This window comes from Seriola lalandi, unplaced genomic scaffold (assembly GCF_002814215.2).
Source record: "Seriola lalandi dorsalis isolate HSWRI2012SDOR001 ecotype SW California unplaced genomic scaffold, Sedor1 jcf7180002054504, whole genome shotgun sequence".
Lineage (NCBI taxonomy): Eukaryota > Metazoa > Chordata > Actinopteri > Carangiformes > Carangidae > Seriola > Seriola lalandi.
Window position 1 is genome coordinate 372,672 of NW_019525057.1, and position 26,834 is coordinate 399,505.

General features: G+C 41.8%; 1 protein-coding gene across 1 annotated transcript in view; it reads right to left on the reverse strand.

The window, feature by feature from the left end:
• Window positions 1–26,834, reverse strand: part of magi2a (membrane associated guanylate kinase, WW and PDZ domain containing 2a) — a 219,592-nt gene that overhangs the window by 52,214 nt on the left and 140,544 nt on the right. The window contains exons 4-6 of the mRNA XM_087175818.1: window positions 21,970–22,185; window positions 18,873–19,083; window positions 14,296–14,375 (exon numbers count right to left, since the gene is read on the reverse strand). Coding sequence (XP_087031944.1) covers window positions 14,296–14,375; window positions 18,873–19,083; window positions 21,970–22,185 — 507 coding nt within the window. The remainder of the gene's footprint in view (window positions 1–14,295; window positions 14,376–18,872; window positions 19,084–21,969; window positions 22,186–26,834) is intronic.

Consider the following 26,834-nt stretch of genomic DNA (forward strand, 5'->3'; position numbering starts at 1 on the left):
TTTTTATTTGAAGTGTTGATCAATCAGGGGATATATTTGTTGTTTGAAGAACCAAAAACCATCTCAATGTCGTTTTACATCTCCTCTCTGGAGCTCTAGTAACAACAGGTAGGTGAGCCAATCAGCAGAGAGGCTGAGAGCGGCAACTGCTTTGTTGTGACATCACAAAGTTACAGCAGTCCTGACGGCTTGTTTTAAAGCTCAGTTTCTGTGGACTGAACACTTGGATACTTTCACAGTATTAATATAGAACCTAGACCTTTAAATCTACCTTTATACAATATGGGACTTTTAAAGAAACTTGAGTAAAACATTAGTAAATAATAACTGGTGTTGTTATGACATGTATTATGCCACTAACTGTGACTCCTTTATGATCTCTATTAAATATATCAAATACTTTCTATTGAAAACATTTGCCCCATTTTTTTTCAAAGCAGTTATCAACATCAAACTTCCACACAGGTCTAAAGAACAGATGCGGAAAGTCCTCCAAACGTTGCCCTATGTTCTTAGTCATGTGTTGTGAATTCTCCACACAAGGATCCTGGACGAATTCACCACAGGAATACTTCATAAACTCACATTACCATCCACTAAACCAAATTACTTCAAATTCGACAACAATTTTCATTTCTGTGAGGGAATTTTCTGTCATTAAGTCTTTTCTCTTTCATTTAGTCTGTATTCTCTTATTCAGGGTATTGATGCACACAGGTCATTTACTATTAGTATTATTAACAAACTGCCTGTGTCTCAGTTAGTCTCTGGAACAGAGGTAATTGTGATTTACAGTGTACGCTAGGTAAGATTTATGGATGCAATAGTCTTCACACATGTATGAGCTTCAGGGTTTAAATACGCCCCTCCAGAGAACAGCTTCAGAGAGATTTGGCGCATTACTGGTCAAAATGTTGACTGTACTGCTCATCACGCTTCTTCTCCTCGATGCATCGAACATCAATGAAATGCTTCTGCTTGAGACATCTGAGTCTCCCGAAACAGCAGCTCACAAGATTTTTCCATCACAAATTGGCATTGACGGCAGAATCCCAGTAGAACTCCGACTGGTAAGAGCAAATTTAAAGTTTGTCCTTTGCTCTTGCTTTGCTGCGTCTTTGTTTGACAGGACCATGGAGAAGCTGTGTGCATTTTCTGCAATTTGTCTGTTCACATTTTAATTAATCAAAATTGATAAATGATTAAATTATGATTAAAGTGAGCAGAAAAAGAGAGAGAAGTTCAGTCAGCTTGAATCTGGCTTGACTCAGTGTGATATTATTATGCTGCCAAGTTAAGTTAAATGTCAGTGAGAGCGGTTGGTTGGTTAATTTGAGAGAAAAGTGGCGTGCGTTTATTAACCCCCACAGCAGCATCATAACGGGGGCAGTTTCCAGGGCAAATCTGGGTTGGGCCCCGGCTACCCACAGTCTGGGAGTCTGTGTTTGTCGATAAAGTTTGGTTCTGTTGTGCCTTTGATAGCCTCAGAAGCCGAAGTGCCCTTTGGTCGAGTTCATTTTGGAGACTCGAGAGATTTTATCTTAATCTCAAATTGCTACTCTTGATGTCGTAGTGAAACAGAATAGACGTAATGATGATGAAAATTCCCTCACAATTTTTAACAGGAATATTCAAAAATGTATGAATGGATTCCCTTCTTGAGAGGGGCATGAATGTCTGCAACAACTTTCCATCAAACATTTGTTCAGACATTTCAGTCTGGACCAACCGACACTGACGCACCTAGAGCCATTCTGCTTGCCTGGCTAAAAATGATCTGCAGACAGAGTTAAGAGGTTTAACTTAGCATTTTCAAAGTGGCCTCTAACCCCTTCAAAGTTCTGTATGAATGCAAAGACACAAATATCTCTGCTCTCTCAGCCTCTTTCTGTATGTGAATTGTACAGAAGAACATGCTGCTTTTTTTCCTCCTTCAAACCCCCGACAGTCGCCAGTAACACTGGACTGGATTTTCAAAGTTTTCTAACCACATCTCTTAAAAACATGTCTACAAAGACTTCCCCCTTTTGCTTTTCAGGATATGAACAATTAGCATTTAAAGCATATTCCCACATGTAGACTCTAGTGTTTTAGCATAATAGCATGATCATTCAAAACCAAGTTGGGTACATAGTGAGAGAGGCTCTTGTTAAAACAGCATGAATCTAGCTGAATCTAGCACAGAGCTTGGGGACAGTGTGTTCCAGTACAGCTCTGCTGAGAATCACACAAGCTTTGATTAGTGACAATGCGAAGTTAATCAGGATGAGAGCGGAGATAACAGCAGAGAAAATGCTTCCTAATCAGAAGAGGAAGCAACCAGAGGGAGCGCTACAGCGCCTCATGCTCCCTAAGACCCTGCGGCTGGTTGAGGGCACGGCTGCAGCTCGAGAGAAACACGTTTCAAGAGCCGTACACCACAGATACTATTCTGTATGGTCATTGCATACATGTATTATTATTCCTTGGCCTAGTTTACAGACTCAACAGAGTGCTGTGCATACTCCCATCCCTCCCAGTCCTCCCACGCAGAGCAGAAATATCTAAACAATGCTGGTGCAATGCTCATGCACGTGCCATATGCTTCCCTCAACCCCTGCCCCCATCCCCTCAAAACAAATTATTAAATTTTCAGTAGGATGCACTATTTTTTGCCTGCACACTCACTAAAATGCCTACTTGCCACACACACACACACACACACACACACACACACACACACACACACACACAGTTGAGAGTGATATAACAGAGTGCTGCGAGCAGGTTGACAGCCCACGGGAATACCTCCTGTGAACACTGCAACATTCCTTAGCCCCATCTCCACTCATTAAATATGAAAGAGAGCTTTTCATGTTCTCACCTTTACACACATGCACATATAAACACACACACATTATGTTACTTACTTTACAGCCACACACACACACACACACCCTCTGTATCATTTTGCATATGCACAAACACACACACACACACACACACACAGGAGATCAAAGGGCTGTCATGAATCTCAGCAGTCTTCTAATTAAAAGCTTTTCTACTACAATGTCCGCTGAAAGAACTGCAGGAAGCCAGGAATGACTCTGCTCTCAGTAACAAGATAAATGAAACCCTACAAATCAAGCTGCACAACATACTTAAAGGATAATCGTGTGATTTAAGCCATCATCATCATCATATCATCATCATCATCATCATCATCAGCAGTTATGAAACGAGAGCGGTCAGATGATCGGACAAGTTGGGAAGAAGCCAAGCGGATTATCTAAACATCTACAGTCGGAGGAAAAGTGAGATCACCTGAGATAGTTGCCAGAGTACTAGTGTTTCTTTCCCCTGTTGGGCTTCATGTCGCTCTGTTCCTAGATCATCATTTTGAGAAATATGCTTAGTCGCCTTTCTGGCAAGAGTTAGATGAGAGGACTGATACCACGCTCATATCAGTCTGTTAAGTATGGAGCTTAAGCCAAAATGTGATTAGCTCAACCCAGAAAAGGACTGGAGGCAGCGGGGGAGGGGGGGAAGCAGCTACAGTCTCTTTCTGAAGCTAAGAAATATGCCTTCAAGCATCTCTACTGGTGTTCATTCATGAACTTTATAGACTCTGCTCAGCTTATTGTGTTTTAAACTTTGGATGGAGCCAGACTAGCCTCTTCTCCCTGCGTCCAATCTTTGTGTTAAGCTAAGCTAATCGGCTCCTGGCTCTAGCTACATGCTTAAAAGCTACAAATGACAACTTAAAGCTAACAGTAAACGCTAAAACTTAGCATAGAAGTAGCACCGTCAGAGATAAGTCAGTGAACTGACCCAGAAATATAAATTAAACATCAATTTTTTGAAAATTTGCTGATATTGGCTAACATTGTTAGCTATACTATAGCCATTAGCTAACATTTTCATAAGACACTGGTCAAACCAGAAGTTCATGAAGCTCAAAAATCATGAATTCAACTTTTTATTCTGCGTGAATGAATGTGCAACATCTTTCAAAAGGTAAACATCCTCACTCTTATCACTTTGTTGTAATGGACTGCAATTACCTCTTGAATTCAGAGGCAGTGATGGTTGTGGTGGCTAATGCTAACTAATGTTAGCTAACATTACATAGATATTTCTGTGTATTAGATATCACTGCTCACTTTGACTTTTCTCTTGTGGCCACAGTGGCCGCTGTTCGGCAGTAGGTGTACTTGTGGTGTCATATCTGCAGTGCCCCACATGCATACACAAACACACACACAGAGACACACACAGAGACAGAGACACACACACACAAACACACACTGAAGTGCTGTTACTTTCACTGAGCAGCGTGCTGCTGATAAATGCTGAACTTAGGCGGATTGTCTCTTTGCACACTCTTTTGTCTGGCTCCACTGAGTGCCATCTATAACCTCTCTGTCAGCAGCCTGCAAAGGAGTGCTAACTCCCTGGGACAAGGAGGGAGAGAGAGTGTGTGTGTGTGTTTGTTTGCCATACTGTATAAAGCTTATCAGTGCCGTCCTGCATGCGTCCAGGAAGGAAATATCAAGCTGGTGTGAATTGTTCAGGTAGGAGCTCTTGTGATGGAGACCTGAGGCGAGTGGAACAATGTTTGCAACCTGTAGTCATGCCACCACATCCATTGCTCCATTCACAGGTGGAGGGCCACTTACTACCAGCAGGAGGCATCCTGGCATCTTCCCCATATTTTCTCACCTCAAGCACCACTCAATAATATTTCTCTCTTTCTGCTTCACCTTATTTCCCCTCCTCCTTCATCTTCTTCTGCTCTCTTTCCACTTCTGCGTCTTCCTTCCTACAGTATCCTCTCATCTCATGTTCTCATACTCAGTCTAACAGAAAAAAGGCCTTTTTTGAAGTGAACTTTCATGTGCACAAGCTTGTACATTTTTTATTCTGCTTTTTCTGATTTGGTCTGTGGAACATGGAAGCAAACCCCACACCCCTGAGACACCCCGGGGATTTACACATGTCCTGATTCCTTTTCCCATTCTTTCTTTTCTTCCATCTTTTGAGAAGCAAACCAGCTGAACTGAATCGTTTTCAGCACCTTCAGCCTTTAGTAGTCACCAAAAATTAAAGTCCTCTCCTACTGGATACTGCACTGCACTGGTGTTCATTTATCATGTCACTTTTCAGGCTACTGCGAAAAAATTCCCACAAGGTGATTAATGAAAGTTTCTGCTGGTCAGTGTGGGCACAAAATCCAACTCCAATTTGAGAACACACAATTAGCAGCTCACACTCCGAAGAAATATACAATATATAAGCTTCTACTTTGGTTTGTTGAGGTAGGGACTCAGCTACAACAGTCTCAACAGTCTAACCTCAATTATCTAAACCTCAAACTTCAGCTGGAAAGTCTCTGAAATGCCACCACAGACAAAGTTACATTACTGGCCTTAATGATATGGGGTTTTCTTTCTGAAATGTCATTGAATTCACAGATATATACTCAAATAAAATGATTTTAACCCATGAGGCAAAATTCCCTTTGGGCTATACATTTTCAGTTCCCAGAGTTGTTATATTACATCACAAAAGGGAATTGCAGAATACACAACTGCATGATTCCTATTTGTATTTGTACAGTCCGTTTACAGTGCAGCCAAACAAACTCACATTGTTTTTAATAAAGATCCCTTTCATTAATAAGTGTTTTTCCATCATGACTTGAGCAAACGCGACTGAATTTTTATGTCATTTTCCACACAACAGCAGAGACAGTAAAGTTGGTTACCTTGCTTTGGAGTTGGAGGTGCAACAGATGCTCCTTCTCTGGAACAGTTTAAATTGATCCGCTGACAAAAAAAAGCAACTGTTGTCTTGTTTTGTAGATGCATTTTTTTTTTTTTTGCATAAGCAGTAACTTATTTCTTATTAACTCTGACACAGCTGTAGGAGAGGCTGACAGCAGAACAGTAACACTGGATGAAATGCCGCATCATTTCCTATCAATCTCTTGTTCTTCCGTAGGCTCTTTGAATCTAGCACGGGAATGGCGGACTCCACCCCTAACAATTAAAACCACTATCTAAAGAGGTAATTACTAAATGTAAGCACACTGAGTGGCTACTGCAGAGAAATGTTGGCCATTACAAAACAAAAACAAGGATTACAACTACAACAACAACAAAATCTTAATCTCTTGTTGATTGCGATAAAGGATCTTATGCTACATTTGAGTCCAAATAACTAACCACACAAAACTGAATAACAGGAAGAAAGAAAAACATCAGCATTTATTATTTGCAAGATGAGAACTGTTGCATTTATTCTTTATCTGTTAAGATTATAATTTGTCCTGTTTGATCCTTTGACTGTTGAGCTGTTATCATAAAACAAACAGCCTCACCTCCCTTTGTGAAATAAGGTATTAGATGATGTGTTTCTGTAGCAGGGACTAAACCCTCTGCCTAACTCCACATTAATACACTGGGACCACCTGTGAATCCAATTCCCACCATGTTTAAAGTGGTGTTTACAGAAAAATTAAGCCATTTATTTGATCATTTTCCAGGCAGCCAGGTCCACTGTGACGGTTAGCAGAAATGTTTGTGGTGGAAACCTCAGCTAACCTTGTGACGTGCAGTCAACACAGTGCCTGATAATGTTCTTTCTGAATCTTCAATCTTTTTAAATCCTTATCAGTGTTGGTATTTTCCTCAGGAACAAACTCTTACATATAACCAGAGCTGAAAGGACTGTTTGTTACTCAGTCGTAATTTTCAAAGAGGACTGGAGATTGCTGATGAACTCAGCCTCAATATTTCCGCAACCACTATAACCTATAATTCATAAACTCAGCAAGGAAAACACTTTCCACTTTTTGTACTGATAATCACTACCCTGCCTGTCACAATCAAAAGCACAGTTGACAAAGTTGTATAAAGAAAGGGACGCTGTGCGCTTTGAGGCGAGCACACAGACACCAATATATTTTTTGAGCCTAACTGAGCTGGTTGATGGGTAAACATGACTTGGCAGAGAAAATCTCAAGATGGGTAATTTACCTGCCTCAGTCTCACTGGATGAAGGGGCTGGGATGACAGTTGCTGGCTGTTTAAGGAAAAGATTCTGGACCAGCAGGGCACAGTTATCCTGTGTCAGAGTCACTGGGCTGCTGACAAATGTTGCTACCCAAACTAGGAAGTGTGATCCAAAATAACAAGAGTGAGGTAATGCACAGAGCTATAGACTTGCAACTTGCCTAAAGTAAGACTCAGGGCCCCTATACACTCACAGCAATCTGCACTACATGTCACACTCAGTGAGATGGTTCTAATAAAATCTTGTTCTCAATCTTTGTCCGACACCATGATACGGGTCCATTTTCTTTTAACTGTGGAAAAGATTCTCGATTCAGGTCTTCTAGAAGATTATTAACAAACCAATACATCTCTACTGTGACAGGAAAAGTCAATGCAACATCCTCCTGGCGTTGACAACTAATTAGTTAATTGTGTCACTTGCTGGCAACAATTTTGTCCTCTGGTGTATTGGGCTCCATTTCAATGAGCCACAAGTTGTTTTTTTGTTCAATGCACCTGTGCTGTGAGGAGAAATCCACGTGCTTAAATTCCCTCTTCGACAAAGTCCCACTGGTATTTGTCTCACAAAAAAAAAAACAAAAACAAAAAAAAACACAAGCTCGTAGCTCATCTGGACTTTTCCTGTGACAGGAAGAAATGAGCTGAACTGGGATCCAGCACTTCTTCTCTCCTCTTTTGACTCCAAAGTTTGGGTTTATTTTTCTAGCTCTTACAGTACAGCTCTTCTTCTTCTACTCAACTGTTACTCTACTAAAACCCCTGCTCGTCCCAGTGGGGTCAGGGGAAAGTGCTACTTCGCAGGACCTTTTTGTTGGTCGTTAAACTGGATAATATGTAAAGTAGCTAATTTTGTAATAGGCTTCTGGATGCTGTTGATTAGATAAAATTCTGTATTAAGGTTAATTTGATTCAAATCATTTCTAACTCAATTAGACTCCAAACAGACAAGTACAAATGTAAAAAAAGACTGAAATCTGAGTCAAACACTGACTAAAAATAAAACTAGACTAAATTTGACAAAAAAATCAAGGTTTAACTTTTCAAATGTAAATATTTACTGCTTGCTATTGATTTTTTTTAATATTAAAATGAAACACCACAAGCTGTCTGCTGAATATGTCTACTTGTGCTGTCATTTTCTACAGTCTTCCTTTTGTTTTCAGGGCGTATCGACATAACCACAGTGATACATGACACATGGTCTGAAAATTCAGTTGAGAAACCAGTTACAGCAAAAATAACTACATGGGAATTAGCAGTGGGATACAAATATAACTATCATCTGGGAATCACTTTTAGTGCTCAAGCAAACCTTCACAAAACAATTGGCAATGTGAATATGTGACTCGAATGATTTTCTGTTCCTGTTACTGTTTATAGAGAATGAACATTTAGATAAATAAAATAAGCCATCATCTAAAAGATAAGGCTGGTGAGGTTTTATATTTCTGTAATAATCAAAAATGAAAAGCAGACAATGTGTTCGTCTATTTCTCAATACTTCTTTACCCTGAGCTTTAAAAACATGGCACTTTAATATTGAAATAAGGCCTCAGTCATTTTCTTAAAACTGTGAAATTTGTAGCACGTTACTCAAACAGGACTAAATGCTGAAGTGGTTAGGGACTATTTTTTAGCGGTGGATTGATACACAGTTGGTGCTCCGGTGAGTATTTCCAGCAGCGGGACGGTGAATGTGGGATTAATTCAAAATAAACTACAGTGCCCCGGTTCACCAAGTACCAGATCACACAGTGCTCGTTTGTGTGTTTTAAATAGTGTTCTGGAGAACACACACAGAGGAATAAACTATATCAGGCTTTGGAAACACGAGCAACAATAATATGAATCTTTTCATGAGGTTTGAAGACAAAAGGAAAAATTTTGAAACCGTAATCCAGACTGAACGACCACAGTAAAGATAAAGATCACTATCAATACTATATTGATTTATTGCTCAGTTCTACTTAGCGTATCAGCTCACTTACTTTGAGGCTCATTCACACACACACACACACACACACACACACACACACACACACACACACACACACACACACGCCACACAGACTCTTTTGAATTCTCCTTCCAATCTCCAGGCCTCAGGCATGCTCTGCTGGGGATGTTCTCAAAATACACCCATCAATCATGCTACAGACAGCTACACCTGCACCCCCCCCCCCGCCTCTCCGCTCCCGCCCGCTGCAGGAGTGTCGAGGTGAAGGAGGGCGCTGCATCTCTCCCTCTGTAATAACTCACCTGTGGGACCGGAGTGAAGAGTGCTTGCTCACATCAAGCGTCCCCTAGAAAAAAAAAACAAACAAAAAAACTACCTGTGTCCCATAAAAATCTACCTGCACGGTCCCACTGAGCGGGACTGACAGGACAACAGAGCGAGATGCCGGAGGAGCATCCAATCTGGACACAAGTGATGGAGAATCACAAACACACACACACACAAACTCGCATACACACTTGCACAGGACGTGAGAAAAGAAAATAAAAACTAATAAAACACCAGCTCTGCTACTTCCCCAGGGGAGAGGAGAAAAAAGGAGCGTGAGCTCGTCTGCGAGAGACGATAAGAACTTTGTCTCTTTGTCCGTGAAGCTCCTCACGTGACCAGAATGTAATCCATGTCTAGGTCTGCCGCTCCCTGCATGCACACGAGTGGCGTCTGCTGGGATCCACAGAGGTGAAAGACAAAGAAGCGCTCTAATACGATTTCAATCCTTCAAACCTGAGCATCACCGCCGTCATAATCCCAACCCTATCTGTCTATATTCATATACTGTACATTCCTGTGTTGTATGTGCTCAGCCTCTCTGGATAGGACACGCTGTCTTCTGATGAAACATGCTGAAATAGTGACGAGCAACATCTTACAGTTTTGTCTGCTTTTTAATTCACTTGTCAGGGGGATTCTCGCTACCTGCGCTGGCACACCTGAGGCGAAGAAACAGGCTGAATACGTAAAGAATCAAGTGAGACAACAGCAAGACCCCTCAGTTTCTTTTTTTTCCCCCAGCCAACAAATATTTGGCAGGACAGAAAAAAACAAAAAACAAAAAATAAAATAAAATAAATAAACTTTAAGAGGGTGACAGTGTTTAAAGCAAACAGCGAGGTTCTGTAAAGAGCCTGTCCTAGTTCTTTTCGTCTACCAGAACAAAAAGAAGAGACAGCAGGACAGGAGGGAGTGTAGGAGGGAAGGGGGACAAAGATGGATACGGAGGTAGAGAGAGGAGGTGAGAAAGACAGAGGCAGAGAGGGAGAGAAATACAGAGTGAGTTATGTAACTACAAGGCGCCAGTGATGTCAACTGCTCAGTCTTCACTGGAGCCGACGCCTCTTTGAACGCTGGGAAGCGAAACACACATTTCCCTGCATAGTTTGACAGAATCTGGTTTGTATGTGTTGCAGCTGACTTTAAACATAAGAGCGAACAAGCTGTCTTTACCAGCGGTGAAAACATTTACTCAGTATTTCATTTTTTTTTGTTTGTTTTTGATGCTATTCTATACGTCTGCTCCACTGCATTTACCTCACAGCCAGTTACTTTAAATACAAAACATATGATCAGCTGATTGAATCTCACGCTCTGCTACAGATCAAACTACCCAACACTGTATGAAGGAGTAAAGATGAGCTTGACCTCCACAACAGTAAAACGCCAATTACACATTAAGGCCTCAGCAATAATTAACTAATCATATAATATATAGCAGTGTATAACTAACAGGGGCCAGTGCATTGTGTTGGTAATACTACTAGATATTTTTATTTAAGTAGGCCACCAAACAGTAAATAAAGCAGGTAAAATTAGCTCCACTTCTAACAACTACAGTGTTTTCTAAGTGCAGCTTATTGCATCAGTAAATACAATAAATCCACTGTATTACAACGTGGGCCTCATTTTTATGAAGTTATCAAAAAAGTTAAAAAGTAATTTACATAATCAGAATAAAGTTTTGGCTTTTTCACAACCTGTCTGAGCATCTGAGGACACTGGTCTTTGTTCAATCTCAATTAGCAGACAGTAATTAACTGTAACCATAACAACCATAAGTTGTAATATATCAGTACGATCCTACTCAACTACATTTAATCACTGACTTTCAAGTAAAATCCAAGTACAATCCTGTATATAACACTAATTATTAAGTGTCTTTACTTTACAGTACTGCCACTTTTCCTTAAGTCAAGGACCAACAGACTTCTTCTTCATCTGTTCTTTACTGTGTGTGTGTGTGTGTGTGTGTGTGTGTGTGTGTGTGTGTGTGTGCGCGTGTTTCCCTGCATACGCATATAGTCCCACTTAATACTGTCCTTCTCTTCCTCCTCCTCTCAGCCTGTTGTCCCGTCACAGCTCACAGATTCCACCCCGCGATCCTGTTAGCGCTTATCAGAGCATGGTTCAAAAATGTGGACGCACACACACATACACACACACACACATGCACACACACACGCACACAGACACTTATATACCCACACATACACTTATACACCCACCCCCCCCCACACCCCTACCTTTTCTACCAATCAATATCAAATTTACAGAGGCAGCTTTTCTCTCCCTAACAGCTCAGCTCCCAGGGGTTGGTGGGTGCCACCAGGCTGTAGATGTTTGGAGTGAACAACACACTTCTCATATGGCCGCTAACACAAACCCCCTTCAGCTGGAAACAAACTAAATTTCTGGAACCTAAAAACATCAGACACCTTCGTCATAATTACCATTCCCCCCGACACACACGGATCTTTTAGTGCTGACAGTCAAAAAGAAGAAAATCCTGCACACAACACACTCAAGGACAGCTAAGAATGCAGTGTGATTAGTGATGTCGCTAACAAACCGCTGAACTTCTATGATGACATGAATATGAAAGTATCAAAGAAGCAGGGATTCGTCAAAGGCAGCTTGCCTTGTTAATTTACGCAACAATTTGCACAAAAGAGGCGAGCAACGACAAACAAACAAACAAACAAACAAACAAACAAACAAAATGACTGTCATGAACTTGCTCAAACTTGGCCAACAATCGCAACGTGCAAGAGCTGCACCACGCTGCGACCACGATCCCCACAGCTGGGACTAACTAACTGGATGACTCGCCCCGGCGAGATCAATAACCGTCCTCACAAACATCAGCACATCTCCTCTTGTGGCCGTCCTAAGTGGGTAAATAGGATTAGAAATGCCGGAGGTAAAAGCGCAATCACATTTTGACGAACTCCTCAAAGGCGTCTCTGTCTTTGTGTCCCTGTGTCATCTCATTGTCTCGGAGATCTTTACTGTAAAGATTGAGAGGGAACGGGGGGACGTTCAGAAACCAGACAGGAAATCTTGTGAGTGAAATGCAAGATCAGGATGGCAATTTCTGCAGGGAGGATAAAATGGGTAAGGTGTTAGCAAAAAAAGCAATCCCCATGTTCAATGCCGGCACGCACAGTGCAAATGTTTTCAGAGCAGGTACCATTCCTCCCTCTCTCACTCTGTCTGGCTGGAGTCAATATCGCCTCACATTTATATTATCCACACCAAGGTAGGAAACTCGTTATCTGCAGGTTTGGATAATATCTTCAAGCTAACTGTATTTTTCACACTGACATCCTCTCAGCTTTATATGGTTGAACTTTCTGTTCAGTTGATGGTCTAGTCGATTAACAGAAAATCTATCTACAAAAATGAGATAAATGCCGTTTAACCAACAACAAGCAACAACAAACAAAGAGCGTACAGCCATGCTAGCAGCTCTGTGAGGCTGTACCTAGCTGAGCCTGGAGCTAAATGCTAACAACAAACAAGCTAACATGCTGATGTTTAGTAGGTGCAGCAATTACCCTGTTCAGCATCGTACTTTGGCATGTTATTATGCTAACATTTGCTAATTAGCAAGGAACATCAATGTGTGTGTCAAATATCTTGGCAATTTATCCGATCGATGTTGAGACTTTTCACTCAAAACCACAAACGTTAGCTTCATGGAGGCGCTACAGGCGAAGTCAGGGGATCACCAAAGTCATGAGGATTCGTTCTCTGGGGACCATGAACGTATAGCTGTTGAGATATTTCAGTCTGGACCAACCAACTTTGTTTTATATTGGAAATTGAATATTCTTAGGCTGTAGACTGTTGCTCACACTACACGAGCAGTCAGAAGGCATCACCTTTCAGTCTGGGACCTTGTGATGGACATTATTTGTACTATTAAGTCATCAAAAAGTATTTAGACGGATTAATTGATAATAGAAACAGTATTTGTTGCAGCCCTACTCACCACACTGTCCTAACGTCCCACAGAGCTGGCACACGAGTCGCGTAAAAACAAATCCAGAGAGTGAAATTAAAAACACAGTTTGACCCAAGTTGACTTGTTTGTCTGTCCCTCTCTCTGCATGCGTACGTGTCTGAGTGCTGGATGTATTTTTAGAGAAACTCTATCCCTGTGGTTATGTGTTGACCAGGAATATACACACAGACACCCACCATGAACATATACCAACCAACACGCACACACAGACATACACTAAAAAAGAAAAGTGACAGTCATCTCTCATTTGTTGTCTGTGTCCATCTCCAACTCCAGTCCTCCTCCCCAGCTCCACCACCTCCCTGTCTATAACTCAGGCGATAAATCTCCTCTCGGTTGCACACAAAAAGGAAAGACGGATGGGGAAGTTGGGAGGGAGGGTGAGGCCGAAAGAGATAGATGACACACTCGTATATATGTATGCTCGTCTATAAAACGCCTGCTGCATTGACATTCATCCCTCTCCTTTCTTTTTGCTGTGTGTGTGTGTGTGTGTGTGTGTGTGTGTGTGTGTGTGTGTGTGTGTGTGGGCTGGTGAAGGACACTCCACATCTCTCTCAGCTGAGAATAAAGAAGTCTTTGTAACCTCCAGTCCCTGTGGACCTGGGCTTTTAAGCACACATCACGGGACTTCCTATTCACAGCAGCCAAGGCCTGACACACATATGAACATTGCCACCGTGTAACTCCTCATAAACAGAAATCCTCCAGTGGCATACAAAAATAAAAAATAAAAAAAATCACTAAATGCTCTTTCAATGAAGTGAAGTCACGGATGAAACCATCGCACTGTGCTTCTCCGTAGATCAACAGGCAAGCCCGAAATCTTAATAAATAATAAACGCTGTTGGCAACTTAAGTAATTAAAATGAATGAGCGAAAGTGGAGGAGAAAACAGAAGATAGAGTCGCGGCACTCACCATCCTCTTTGCATTCCTCGGGCGGCTTTGCCTTCTTGGCTAGCCTCGGGTCCAGCCACGATGTTGTCTTGGTGTTGTGGCTGTGAAGAGACGGCACAGAGAGAGAGAGAGAGAGGGAGAGAGAGAGGGAGAGAGTGAGAGAGAGTGAGAGGGAGTGTGATAGAAGGCGAGAGAGAGAGAGAGGAGACTTGGCAGAAAGAGAGAAGTAGGTTGGTGGATTCTTAATTCAGCTGGGGAATGATTTCAAAGAGGAGACGATGAGGCTCCCTTGTGTGCCTGCCTCTAAAAAGGTGGGGGGGAGGAAAAAAAAACCTCTAGGTTAACAAAATGGCAATCAATACTTTTAATTTGCTTACTGTCTCTCATTAGCAGGCAGAGGAGGAGGGGAGGACGAGTGACAGAAAAAGAGAAAAAGATAGAGGTGGGTGGGGTGGGGGTGAGGGAGTGATGGAAGGGAACAGCTGTGGGCTTGGCAGATTGATCCAGAGCTTTAGACACAGAGCTGGATCTAGATCAGATATGATGATGTGCCAGAGAAACTCGATGCATCTCCACGGCTCATCTGAAGCTCTGGAGCCACAATGGCCTCCCTTCATGATGATGGAGCGGGGGGGGGCAAAGTGCCTACAGTAAAAGAAAGAGGGTGCAGCGAGGAGGTCGGTCTCCTCGTGTCGTCGTTCTTTCCAGTACTTTCAACTTCAAACACAAGCAGTGCAGAGGATGCAGGGACGATGCACCGATGGCCACGGACAGGTCGGTGGTCAATAACATAAAATATACAGATGATAAAGCTGCCTTCTTTCATTCGTTGGCCACTCAGGGGCAGAGGAACAAGCTGAAAACACAATATTGACATTTTATCACCTTATAAAGTTGTTATGTTGCCTTTTTACACATCCTGCAGCCCACTGGAGTCGTGTCGCTGTCATGTGAGTAATGTGGGTGCAATATCTGAGACGTTTTCAGGAGGGGATCGCTACAGGATTCATCCTTCAGGGACATTGACTGTTTGTAAAATAATTTCAAGGCAATCCATCGAATTGTTGCTGAGACTTTTCAGTCTGGACCAAAAATGTTGAACCGTCCGACGTTGCCCTCCCTGGAGCTAAAAACAGACGACGGAGCAGAAGATAGTGAGAGCAGACGCAGATAAAAGTGAGAGATTAAGGCCCACGCCAAACACTGAGCCAAAATAAAGTGCATTTCAAGGTAAGGTAAATTCTCTTTGGCTCTGCTTTTGCTTCTTTTCCATCAACCTTTCACATTCTGTTTTCCTCTCCTCCTCCTCTGCCTTTCACTCTTTCACTCTCTTCCTCTTCTTGCCTGTCCTCTGCTGCCTTCTTTTACTATTTATAGTATGAAAATCTACTACTTCTCCCTCTTTCACGCCCTCCCTCTCACCTTCTCTTTTTTCAGCCCTTACTATTTTTAATCACTATCACTCTGCCTTCTTCTCTTCCTCTCCTCAGCCGCCTTCACTACAAGGGCTGCAGGTAAACGAACTGATCTCATATGGAGGCCAATCAAAGGCAAGCATCCTCTTGGCAAACGCTATCACTTTGGCACGGCATCACTTACGCCTAGGAAAAAAAACAACAAAAAAAAAAAACACTTGAAGCTGCAAATTCAGTGGGCTAACTGCATTAGCTGTGTACTGTGCTTGATGGATGGAGGAGCATGAGGTTTCTCTGTTTGGGGGAGGAGACATATGGTGATTCGTCTGCAGTGGAGGGAATTAAAAGTCTGCCTGTGTGGCTAATAGACATGAAGAGGCAACATGTGCCTGGCTGCATGACAGCACCACCTCATTTCTTAGTCTGGTGTTGCTGTGCAGCTCCTGGCAGCTGATGATGCGTTCAAGCGCACTGGGGTTCACTGGATGCTGTGGAGAAATTTAGCCTAACAACTGGAATGATTAAATGATGTAATAAAAAAAACTTTTGTAATAGAAAATAATTGCCTCTCATTAGTTGATGGTATTGAACCGGTGTCCACCTGCGTGCACATACAATTCCCTCCACAATACTAGAAAAACACACACAGAAACTCCATCATTCTGATGTAATGAAGACTCACCTCTGTGGATTTACTGCAGCTGTAAAAAGCTAACAACTCCAATGAATTAAACTTAGGGGCTGTATAACAGAGTTCTGTGTAGCAAGCTATTTCTCGAAATCTCATTAAACCACCAAGCATCAATTATGGTCCCGGTGTGAGTTAGTGTATGTACAGGAGGGAACGTACAGGAGTGCATTTAGATGTTATGCAGCCCTAATCTAGTTACTCGGGCGTTCGATAAATCTATTACATGAAGAAGGCTGAACATACAACATACATTTTTACTATAATAATAATTATCATTTTGTATTTTGCACGTGTTTTGTATTCCCCTATTTATTTATTTCCCCTATATACAATAAATAATTGATCGCAAAAAAAGAAATGACCAGATGCTAAGCAATCTTCTTAGCAGAGAAAAGACGTCGAGCAGATGTAAAGTGACAAAAAAACTGAATTTAATCCGACAGAGATAGACGTCTTCCATTAAAGTCAATAAAAATGTGAGAGTCTTGAAAGACAGATATGATCTGTAAGGTGAGGGTCACACGTATGAGGGGAGCTGACTTACCACTGCTCCATCTCATATTTGATAATACATAACCATATATGTAGTTTGTTTGTATCCTGCTTAATAACGTGACCATGTATCCTGCTTTACTGTCCTAACCATATATGTAGTTTGTTTTGTGATGAGTTGTTTAACAGGACGCAGCTGTTGGAGGAGATCACAGGCGGACACGCTCGCTGCACAGAACAGACTGAAATCAGTCTGTTCTACTTCTATACCATGAAATAAGCATTTGTACCATGTATCACAATCACCCCCCACATTATAAATCACCCATTATATTCACTGATTATATTCACTCATTATATTATGTTACCCTTTATATTACCTTTGACACCCTTTATGTTACACTTTGTATGACCTTCAGTTCTTTAAGATAAACAATGTCTTGCTACTGGAAGAATGTTTGGAATGCTTTGTGTGATAATAAAAAGAGAGGAGACGGTGGAGTTTGGTCAGAGCGGGTTGGAGATTGTAACTGAGCAAATCTCTGTCCGTTCTCCTCGCGAGTAAGAAATAACGCCCTTGTCTTTCTCTTCTGTGTGTCAGTATTAAATGTCTTAGGTGGTGTAAACCTGACAGTTAGCTAATCTGTTAGCATGTTTGCTACCAGTCATACAAACTGCTAATTTTACTATAATTTATTTCAGTGTGAACTGATATTTGAAAATGATGCGTCACTGAGCTGTTCATGGTCTGATGTTTGTCCAGTCGGACGTTCTGAACGAAGCTGGTGGAAATCTGATCCACACATGAAAGAACTGAAGCGAAGACTCTGCGATAAAATAACTGTAATGCAGAAAGGTTTTTCAAATCTGATTAACCGGATGTTACATTTGTATGAACATGTATTAACAGAGGTCAAAATGTGCAGGTTAAATAAGTTTTACTTTTGAGGCACATACGTGTGATTCAGTACGAGTAGATAAGCCAGCAAGTCCTCTGAAAACTAGTCCTCTGATGCCTTCACTGGTCTCCATTAGTCATGAGATACTTGGAGTCCGTAGCAGCCCCCCAAGAGTCTCCTCAATAAAAACAATGTAAGAGTTAAAGATGGTGCTGTGATCCTTTCTTTCTCCTCAACAGGAGTGCTGGTCAGCAGCAGTGCGCTCACTGTGGCTACTGGTAGCTGGAAGATGGATTAATGAGGCTTCTACAATATCGCTCAAATGTTTTAGAGCACCACTATTTTTCCAGTTTTTATTTAAATTTCTGTTGTTCAAGTCCAGTGAATAATCTTAAATGGCACAAAGGTAAGCTGAAGGTGAGGCCAAGGTAAAAGATAAATGAATAAAATGTCACCAATTTCATAGAAAACTGGGTTTTTCAGGGATGAAGAAACTGATCAACTTCCAGTCTTCCTGCAGCGATAGAAGTACGTAAATGAAGCCTTGAAAGTTAATGCATATGTATATTGCAACCAGCATGATGAGGAAAAGATAAGTAACAAAGGAAGACGAGCTGGTTGGTCAGAGGTTGATCCTGCAGGAAGTCAATGACCCCAGAACATTATTAGAAAAGAACCAGATGGAGGCTTCACATGATGGAAGAGCAGAACAGACTCCAGACTTAAAGCCCGTTCAGCTGGTTTGGGATGAACTGGACAGTAGGTGAAAGCAAAGGAACCTTAAGGTGCAACACGTGTGACGACGTTTCCAAACAAGTTTTCAGTTCCACTGTAGGAAGAACGTCACGAGTGAGTTCGGCTGCTGAATGAGACAAAGGTTTCAGTAGCAGCTGGAAGAATGGAGGTGACCAGTACTGTTGCTGTATTGCTGCAATGTTCCTTACTTCTGAAGTACATCTGTCTTGTTACTTTTAACTGCACCGAAGTTGCTTTTTTCCCAACTTTTAAAACTTCGAAAAAGATTGCCTACCATCTGGCAAAACATTCATTTTGAGGGAATCTCTGAGAGACACAACTGTCAGAATTAGATGTAACACTTACTCTATGAAGTAGACCTCTCCTTTCTCTGTGTAAGCCATCTCCCAGTTGTCTGGCAGGGGCCCTAGCTCGTCGTTCTCCTCCGGTTTGGGTACTGTAGTCTTTGGGGACTGTCCGTCGTCTTTGTGCGCCTCAGTGGTAGCCTCTGCTGGGTTGCTCTGCGGGGCGATGTCCCCCGAAGCGTCTGTGCTCTTGTCCTCATGCTCGCTCGACTCTGAGGTGACAACAGGGTAAGAAGAGTCAGGCACGACATTATCGCTGGGGGATGTGAGGGGGGGACGGGGAGAGTCAAAGACAGGGGAGGTGAAGCGAGGAAAAAGAGATGTAGGAGGCTGGGGGAAGAGATTGATTGAGACTCAGGGTTGGGGTGGAGGCAGGGAAAAAAAAAAAGTACAGTGATTAGAAAAAGGTGAGGGCGAGCAGTGACTCAGGAAAAAGATGAGCGAGGTGAAGGGAAGAAAGGGAATGACTGAGGTTAACAAGACAGAAAGACGAATAAAGCAGAGGAGACATTAGAGACTGAGAGAAGCAGGCTGTGGTGCCCTAGTTTGACTTGTGGCAGCGTGTAAATGTGCTAAAGAGTGAGAAAAATGGTGTGTATGGAAGAAAAAGAGAAGGAAATTGCAAGTGTGTGCACTTCCCAGAGGAGAGAGCTGGTGGAGGGAAGTGGAGAGGGGACAAATGAGAGCAGGGGATTGAGTGATAATCTATGGGAGGGAAAGAGCTAGGCAGCTATCTGCTTAGATCACAGAGCCTGCTGTGCTCTATTGATCCCCCTTCAGCTCTCCTGGTCAGCCCACACTCTGTCCGTCTGCACAGACAAAACTCCCCCTGAGCTTTGAGCAGCAGCCCACTTTAACACCCAACATGGTTTACTGAGCAGCGCAGAGCCTGGAGTTATCGAGCATCTCAGCGCCACCCGATCGCAATCAGTTCAAAATGTTTCCTGTGACTGTGTTTCATCTGTCGTCTGCATCATTCAGAGTGGATGTAGATATCAAATATACATTGTGAGGGTTGTTGTGAACACTTTTAAACCTTACATGAACCAGAGCCTAAAATCTTTAGACAGATCCTCGCTAGTGCTTCCTAAATCGACCAAATGACTTACAGCGGTTTTGTCTTTGCCATTACGACTGTGGCGTCCCCTAAAATCTTTTAGATTTATCACCTTGATACATCATGACTTTTCCTAATTGTATAATTTCTATACGCTCTATATCTGTGATCGGTGTAGATAAGAGCTCTACGCACCACCTCCCCTCACAAATCCCAAATAAGTCTGTTAAAATGTATGTTAATGGAGTTTTATGACGGTTTGCTCTCCGAGGTCCAACACGGAGTTAAACCTTTGTCATCAAATGTTCAGTCTCAGTTTGTGGCACAGTGAAGCCTGAACACGTAAAAAATGATTTAAATGAAAAAAGAAAAATTGATTTTGTAATTACGATTCCTATTTTTACACATGCAGCGGTGAGGAAGTAACGCTGATGTCAAAAGAACACAAAAGTTAAATAACCTGCAAAAGTCCTATTTCATTACTTCTTTTATGAGCTTCATGTAATTGTATTTTATTTTGTGGTGCCTTTTAATTACTTTTATTTATTTAATAAGTTCATTACTAAGTTTTCCTTTTACATTCATGTCTTTTTTTAAAATCTGATTTGTTACAAGTAAAATACTTCTTTATGACTCTTACCCATAAAGCACTTTGAAAAGAAAAGTGTTGTATAATGTGTATAAAGTTATTGTTACAGCTGACATTTTATCTTATTTTTTACATTTCAAACATATCTTACTTTTTCATTTCTTGCATTTAATGTAGAATTTTGTCTTTTTTTCTTTCCTCTTATCCTGTGAAGAAATCAATGATGTTATGAAAACAACATTTTAAAGTAATTATTGTTCTACAGGATGAAATCTGTCGTCTGAGGAGTTTATGTAGGGATGTATTTCTGTCGCAAATGAAGAATCCTACCTTGTTTGAGCTCCTTGTGATAGGAAAACCAAAATCTCATCCTCTTACCAATCCTCCTTTCTCAAAGCACCACAGCTCCTTAAAGGTTGTACAAATGTCCAAAAAATAGTAAATTGTGTATGATAGTAACTGCAGGCACTAACTGGGATCAGTAACTCAAGTTTCCGCGCTGCTATGTGTGGTGCCGTGCTGCGAGAGACTCGACTATCCTCAGGCCATAAAACCAGCTTAGAAAGTCACAGGACCTGAGCATGGTTTTGGATTTGGAATCACAAAAATCAAACTCATAATGCCTCTTTTATAATTGTCCTTTCATGTGACCATGGGATGCATTCAAAAGGGTCTGTGTGTGTGTAAGTATGTGTAAGTGTGTTTGGAAATATGTGCATATTTGAATGTCTAGGCATTGCACACAGTGAGAGGCATGTTAAAATGTGTCTTGGTTTCTCAGCTGCTAAAGGCAAAACTTAACAAATGTCTTTGTGCACTATTTCATGAATGAGAACAGCCTCAAGAGGTTTGGCCTTGTTTCGTTCTATGTTAAATGTCACTTCTGCCTGTTTTCAGAATTTGGAGAGAATGCAACGCGAGTTTGGACAGGGCTGATTCTCAGTGAGAGAACACTTAAAAAATGTCTTTGTTGATCTTTAAGAGCCTGCAGGCTTCTGTTGTGCGTGTGTGTATGCCCTCTGGCTATCTGAGACACTGCTTAATAATGATACCTAATGAATGATATCAGGTTCTAGAGAGGAGCGGTGCTAATACTTCAATCATCACCACTTTGCACTGCAGAGGAAATCTCTGACTGTGAGAGTGAATTACAATTAACAGTTTACACATCAGGTCATTAAACTGCATATAAAGATGTCTATGTAACCAATTAAAAGTGATTATCTGCCATAAAATCATTTCCCAAGAAATGCATGTTGAATCAATCTGTTATTGTCTCTGTTGCTAGGCAACCACCCTAGAAGAGACTGCTGCTATGACTTAAACAAAACCATCAAACTCCTGCGGATCAGCCTGACCCGGAACATGACCTCAAACCTCGCTGTCACGGCGAGGCTTCTGGCTCAAGCGACCTCTGTCTCTGTGTCTGTGGAGGTCGCTGCCGGGGCTGACCTGGGGTGACAGCAACGCCGTTGCCGTTGACGACGGGTCTCTCCTCCTCCTCCTCCTCGGGGGGCTCGATGCTGGCTTTCTCCATGTTGCTGACCGACTTGTTACGCTTCCTCTTGCCCTCAGAGCTGGGTCTGGCACCCGGGAGCAGCTGGTCCGTTACATTTAGTAGCAGAGCGCTGGGCTCGGCTGGAGGCTTCGGGGTGCCGTAAAAGTTATCTGGAGCGGGGAGGAGGGAGATGTGGGAGACATTTAGACCAAAGTCATTTTTATATGATAAATACTTACATCTTATACTTTGAACTGTGCTAGCAGCATGGCTGTAGGCCTGATGATGTCTGTCTCTAGGTTGGTCGATCCACCAGTGTCGTCCAAACTTAAAATATCTCAACAACCATCGGAAGGATTACCACGACATACGTACAGATCATCATGGTCCCCAGAGGTTTGAATCGTAATGTCTTTGCTGATGCTCCGACTTTTTCTTGAGCAGCACGATGAGGTGGAGAGTTTTGGTTTTGAGTGAAATATTAATTTGCTACAGATATTCAAGGTCCGTTGAGGATGAACTGTAATTATTTTTATGATCTTTTGATGTCACCATTTCAACATTAAAATGATTATTTTGTCCTCTACAAATACCTACAAAACCAATTACTTCTCATTAGCCCGAGGTGCACTTTGTGCCAGTTGGTGAATATGATACCTGCTTGACATCAGCATGTTAGCATTCTGATGTTAGCACTTAACTCAAAGCAGCACTGTGGCTGAGTACAGTACACTAGCACACTCAACCCTAAGAGGGAGCAAGGACATAAAGATTTCTATACATATACATTTTCTGTTGAACTTTAACAAATGAGAACACAGCAATAAAGCTAAATTCAATGTAGATGACATAAATGTAAAGAGAGAGAGAGAGAGTGGCAGAGTGAAGAAAAGCAAAGAGGCCAAGAAAGTGAGGATGAGAGATGTGGGAACAGTGGGTTTAAAGACACCAGTGCAGGTCCTCTGTGCACTTGACATCCTGCTCCATATCGAAACCAGCTGATCCGTGAGCGCACGAGCTGTGGTCTCAGCATCACATCATGTTTTACAATATTACAAGTTATAGGAGCAACACGTATCTGCAAACACAAGCTCACACCTCATCCTAAACTAATTTCTCCAGTTTTTTTAAGGGGGAAATTTGTTGTTGCCAAACTCGTCCATCTTTTCATCTGCACATCAGTCACATATCAGACCGTGCCCGGATTTCCCTGGCACGCTGAATGACGGTGCATTTCTGCATGGCTCGGATTGAATAATCACCGCATCTCTCTGTAAGTTTGGGTCTCTGGTCAGAGCCAACTACCCACCTCTGGGAACTGCAGTTTTTCACTTGGCTCTGACTCAGCAGCCCCTTCCTCGCTTCTTCTATGTTGATTTTACATTTTCACCGTCTTTCAGTTTGTCTGCTGGCAGCAGCCAAGTCCTTCCGACAGCCTCCATCAGTCATTGTGAAAACCTCATAACTTCTTGTTTAGGGATTACAATTTTTTTTTTTTTTTTTTACTTTAAGGGTTACTGTCAAGAATTTCTTTTGGGGACTTATCTGGTCCGAAGGTAGAAAATGATTTTTAAAAAATGCTGCCAGTGAAATGTGTGGAATAATGCAGTAAGTGTTGAGCTTTTAAAATGTCATTTTTCACAACAGAAATAAATAAATTCACATCTGTTGCATTGCAGTAGCATCAGAAATCTCAGCAGTAGATATCTTAAAACCTGAACAAATAAAACTGACTTTGGCCCTGTTTAGATCTGGTATTAAAGGTGCTAAACTGTATAAGGAGAGATTTCATGTCTTCTTTGATCATAGATTAGGTCCAGGTTCTATATTAACACTGTGAAAGTATCAAAGAGCTTAGTTCACAGAGAAATGCACACAGCCCATATTCAGAAACTGAGCCTTAAAACAGGCTGTTGGGACTTTTGTAACTTTGTGATGTCACAGCAAAGCAGTCATCGCCCTCAGCCACGCCCCAAGCCCTGAGAGAGGAGATGTAAAACTACATTGTGAATGTTTTTGGTACTTTAAACCACAAACACATCTTCTTATGGATCAACACTTCACATAAAACACAGGAAAAGTGTAAAATATGGGACTTAAGTTCAAACTATAGATGTGAACGCACCCAAGACGCATTGAGGACGCATTTCAGATACAATCACTCAGACCATATTCGGAGGTGGTCTACTAAACTGGCGTCCTCTGCCACAGTCTAACTAGTCCTGCCACAGGTTTCATAATAAACCGAAAATATTTTACTATTTCAAATGGATAAAACCTTATTTCACTGCAGACCTGTGAGCAGTGCACGGACCTGTTTGTTCAACCAGCTAAAAACAATGTGTATCTTGCATATAGAGCAGGGAAGGGAGATCTAATCACAAGTGGTCACTCAAGACGCACGTGGAGACGCGTTTTAAAGCCAGGTGTGAACTGACATACTTAGAGCTGACCACTTGTGATTGCATCGCCTGAGACGCATGTTAATGCCAGGTCTCGACCAGGGCCTAAATGTGCATGGAGTTAAGTTTGTGCGTTAGGGGTGAACCACTCTTTCAAATTGAGAGGTTACACGCTCCTCTGCGGTTCGAGGAAGATAAAAAAATTCTTCAAAGTCAAGTGAAATAACTGCAGAAGATACTGTTGTCAAGTTGAACACTAGACTGTTATTTTTAACTTCTGAAATCTGACATTTTGGAGAGGGTTTTTCATATAACAACGGCAAATTCTTTTGTGCTTGAAACACAGATGCTGGAGTGAGTTGTCGAATCATGTTGGTCCAATGTCTGAGGGATTTTTTTTTTTTGTTTTTTACAGAAAAGATCAGACACAGCTTTCTTTCTGAGGCTTTCTTAAACCCGAGCTTGAACGACAGCTGAAGATCTTTGTGGTTACAGCCGCGGCACAGAACAGGACATCAGCCATAGTTTAGGTTAAGGTTTGCTGTTAGATTATTTTATAGCTCCTCTGCTCCACTCCAGTGTCCCCGGCAGAACGATCAGACATTAGAGGACGACGTGTGTGAAAATCCACAGAGATTATTTCATTGCACAAGGCTTGAGCATTAGAGACAAACTCCAGCACTGACTGCCAGGGAACAAGCAGAATGGCCAAAGAGATTTAAAAAAAACATAAGTTGGTGTCTGCTTCTTCCACGTTGTAGAGACCTATTGAAAAATCATGTTCACATTCTGGGGAACATGAGCGCTGCGATGAAAAATGGAGGAGAGTAGCTGTGTAAAGATTATGACGACTGTCGGGATTAGAGCCCCCCAAACCACAGACACAAATCCTGGAGCCTTAACGAGCTGGAGATTTGTCTCTGAGAGGAAAATGCGCTCCCTGTGTGAACTTAAATAACCTGCAGCATCACACAAACCTGGACTTTGAAGTTTGATTAAATTGTGGAATTGGTGTGGCGTCAGACGGTCGCACCGATTTCAGTCGACAGTCTCACCTACATGCTGATAAGACTGTCTTAAGAAAGAGAAATGAAACACTCAATTAACAAATTCCTAAAACTAACTCTGAGAAAGACGAGACTGTCAGAAAACATGCCAGAGAATGATTAAAATGAGCATTTCCAAGCATATTTTGTTTGATGGCTTTATAGAGGACATTATTTTGGGCTTCTACGTCTCTGGATGTGAAAGTCCTTTTCATTTTCCTGCATGACACAAATCTGAAGCTGATACTGACATTAAACAAAATTAGGGTAAATCCTGAAATACACAAGAGGCTTTTTTGACTTTATTTTGATAATACCAGCTGATTTGTTAGCCTGATTGATCGGTTGGACTCTGTAGACACTTGGGCTTGAATGGAGATGAAACTACCTGTTCAATTATCGGTACAAAACATGAGCAGCTGCATTAGAGCACATCTGCTTCTTTGATAAAACCATGTAAGACTGACGACATAAAAACTTAACAACACTGCTTCCCTTTGTGCACTGGTAAAAAAAACAAAAAAACATCCAATCACCAAGCTTCAAAGATGTTGCCATGTAGAATAGTGCCAGTTAAATTCAGCAACTATGGTGCAGTGTTTGGTTCTGTTTTGTTCATATTTTCTAATTTTCTATAGCAGTGGCAGCTGAAGTTTTATTTTGAAACGACTGGTCCAGAGGGCAGAATTGGCCTGTGTGATAATTTCACGAGACCCCTCCCCACGTATTTGGAATTCACTGTTAAATCCAGTATTATGTTTTTATGTTTTACAATTCAGTTTCTCTTCTTTCTACATGTACAACTTGTCAACATTCAACACCTCAACTAACAGCCTGACCTGGAGCGGAGACAGATTCAACAGGGAGGAGAGTGATTTGTTTTTTTTTGTGCATATCCAATTTTAATATGAGTGCTAATCTGAGATGACTAACAGTTCCTCCCACTTATTTATTTCCGGCGTTTGCTTAAACAGAGCTGCAAACACTGAGAAGTTAGGAGTTCGTTGTCTTTCTCTCGGAGCGGGATCCTCTGACAGCCTTCCATTTAAATTTCATCCCATCTCCTTTTCTTCCACATCTAATTGGCCATTAAATGATTAAAATATATAAAAACGTTGAATGATGGCCGAGCGACCACGCAGAAGAAACTCCGTCTCCATCCCCCCCGTGGAGAGCAGCTCCCATCGGCGAGAGGATCTAACATTGCTTCTGGCAACCGACCGTTAAATTGGCCATCTGCAATTTTTTTTTTTTTTCCCCCTCCTCCTCCCTGCAACGGTGGCGGGCCGACAGAGACCCGAGTCAGGTGGGAGAGGAGAAAGTTAGCTGCTATGTGTTATCTATATAATAACAGGGGTCTCCTGAGTAGAT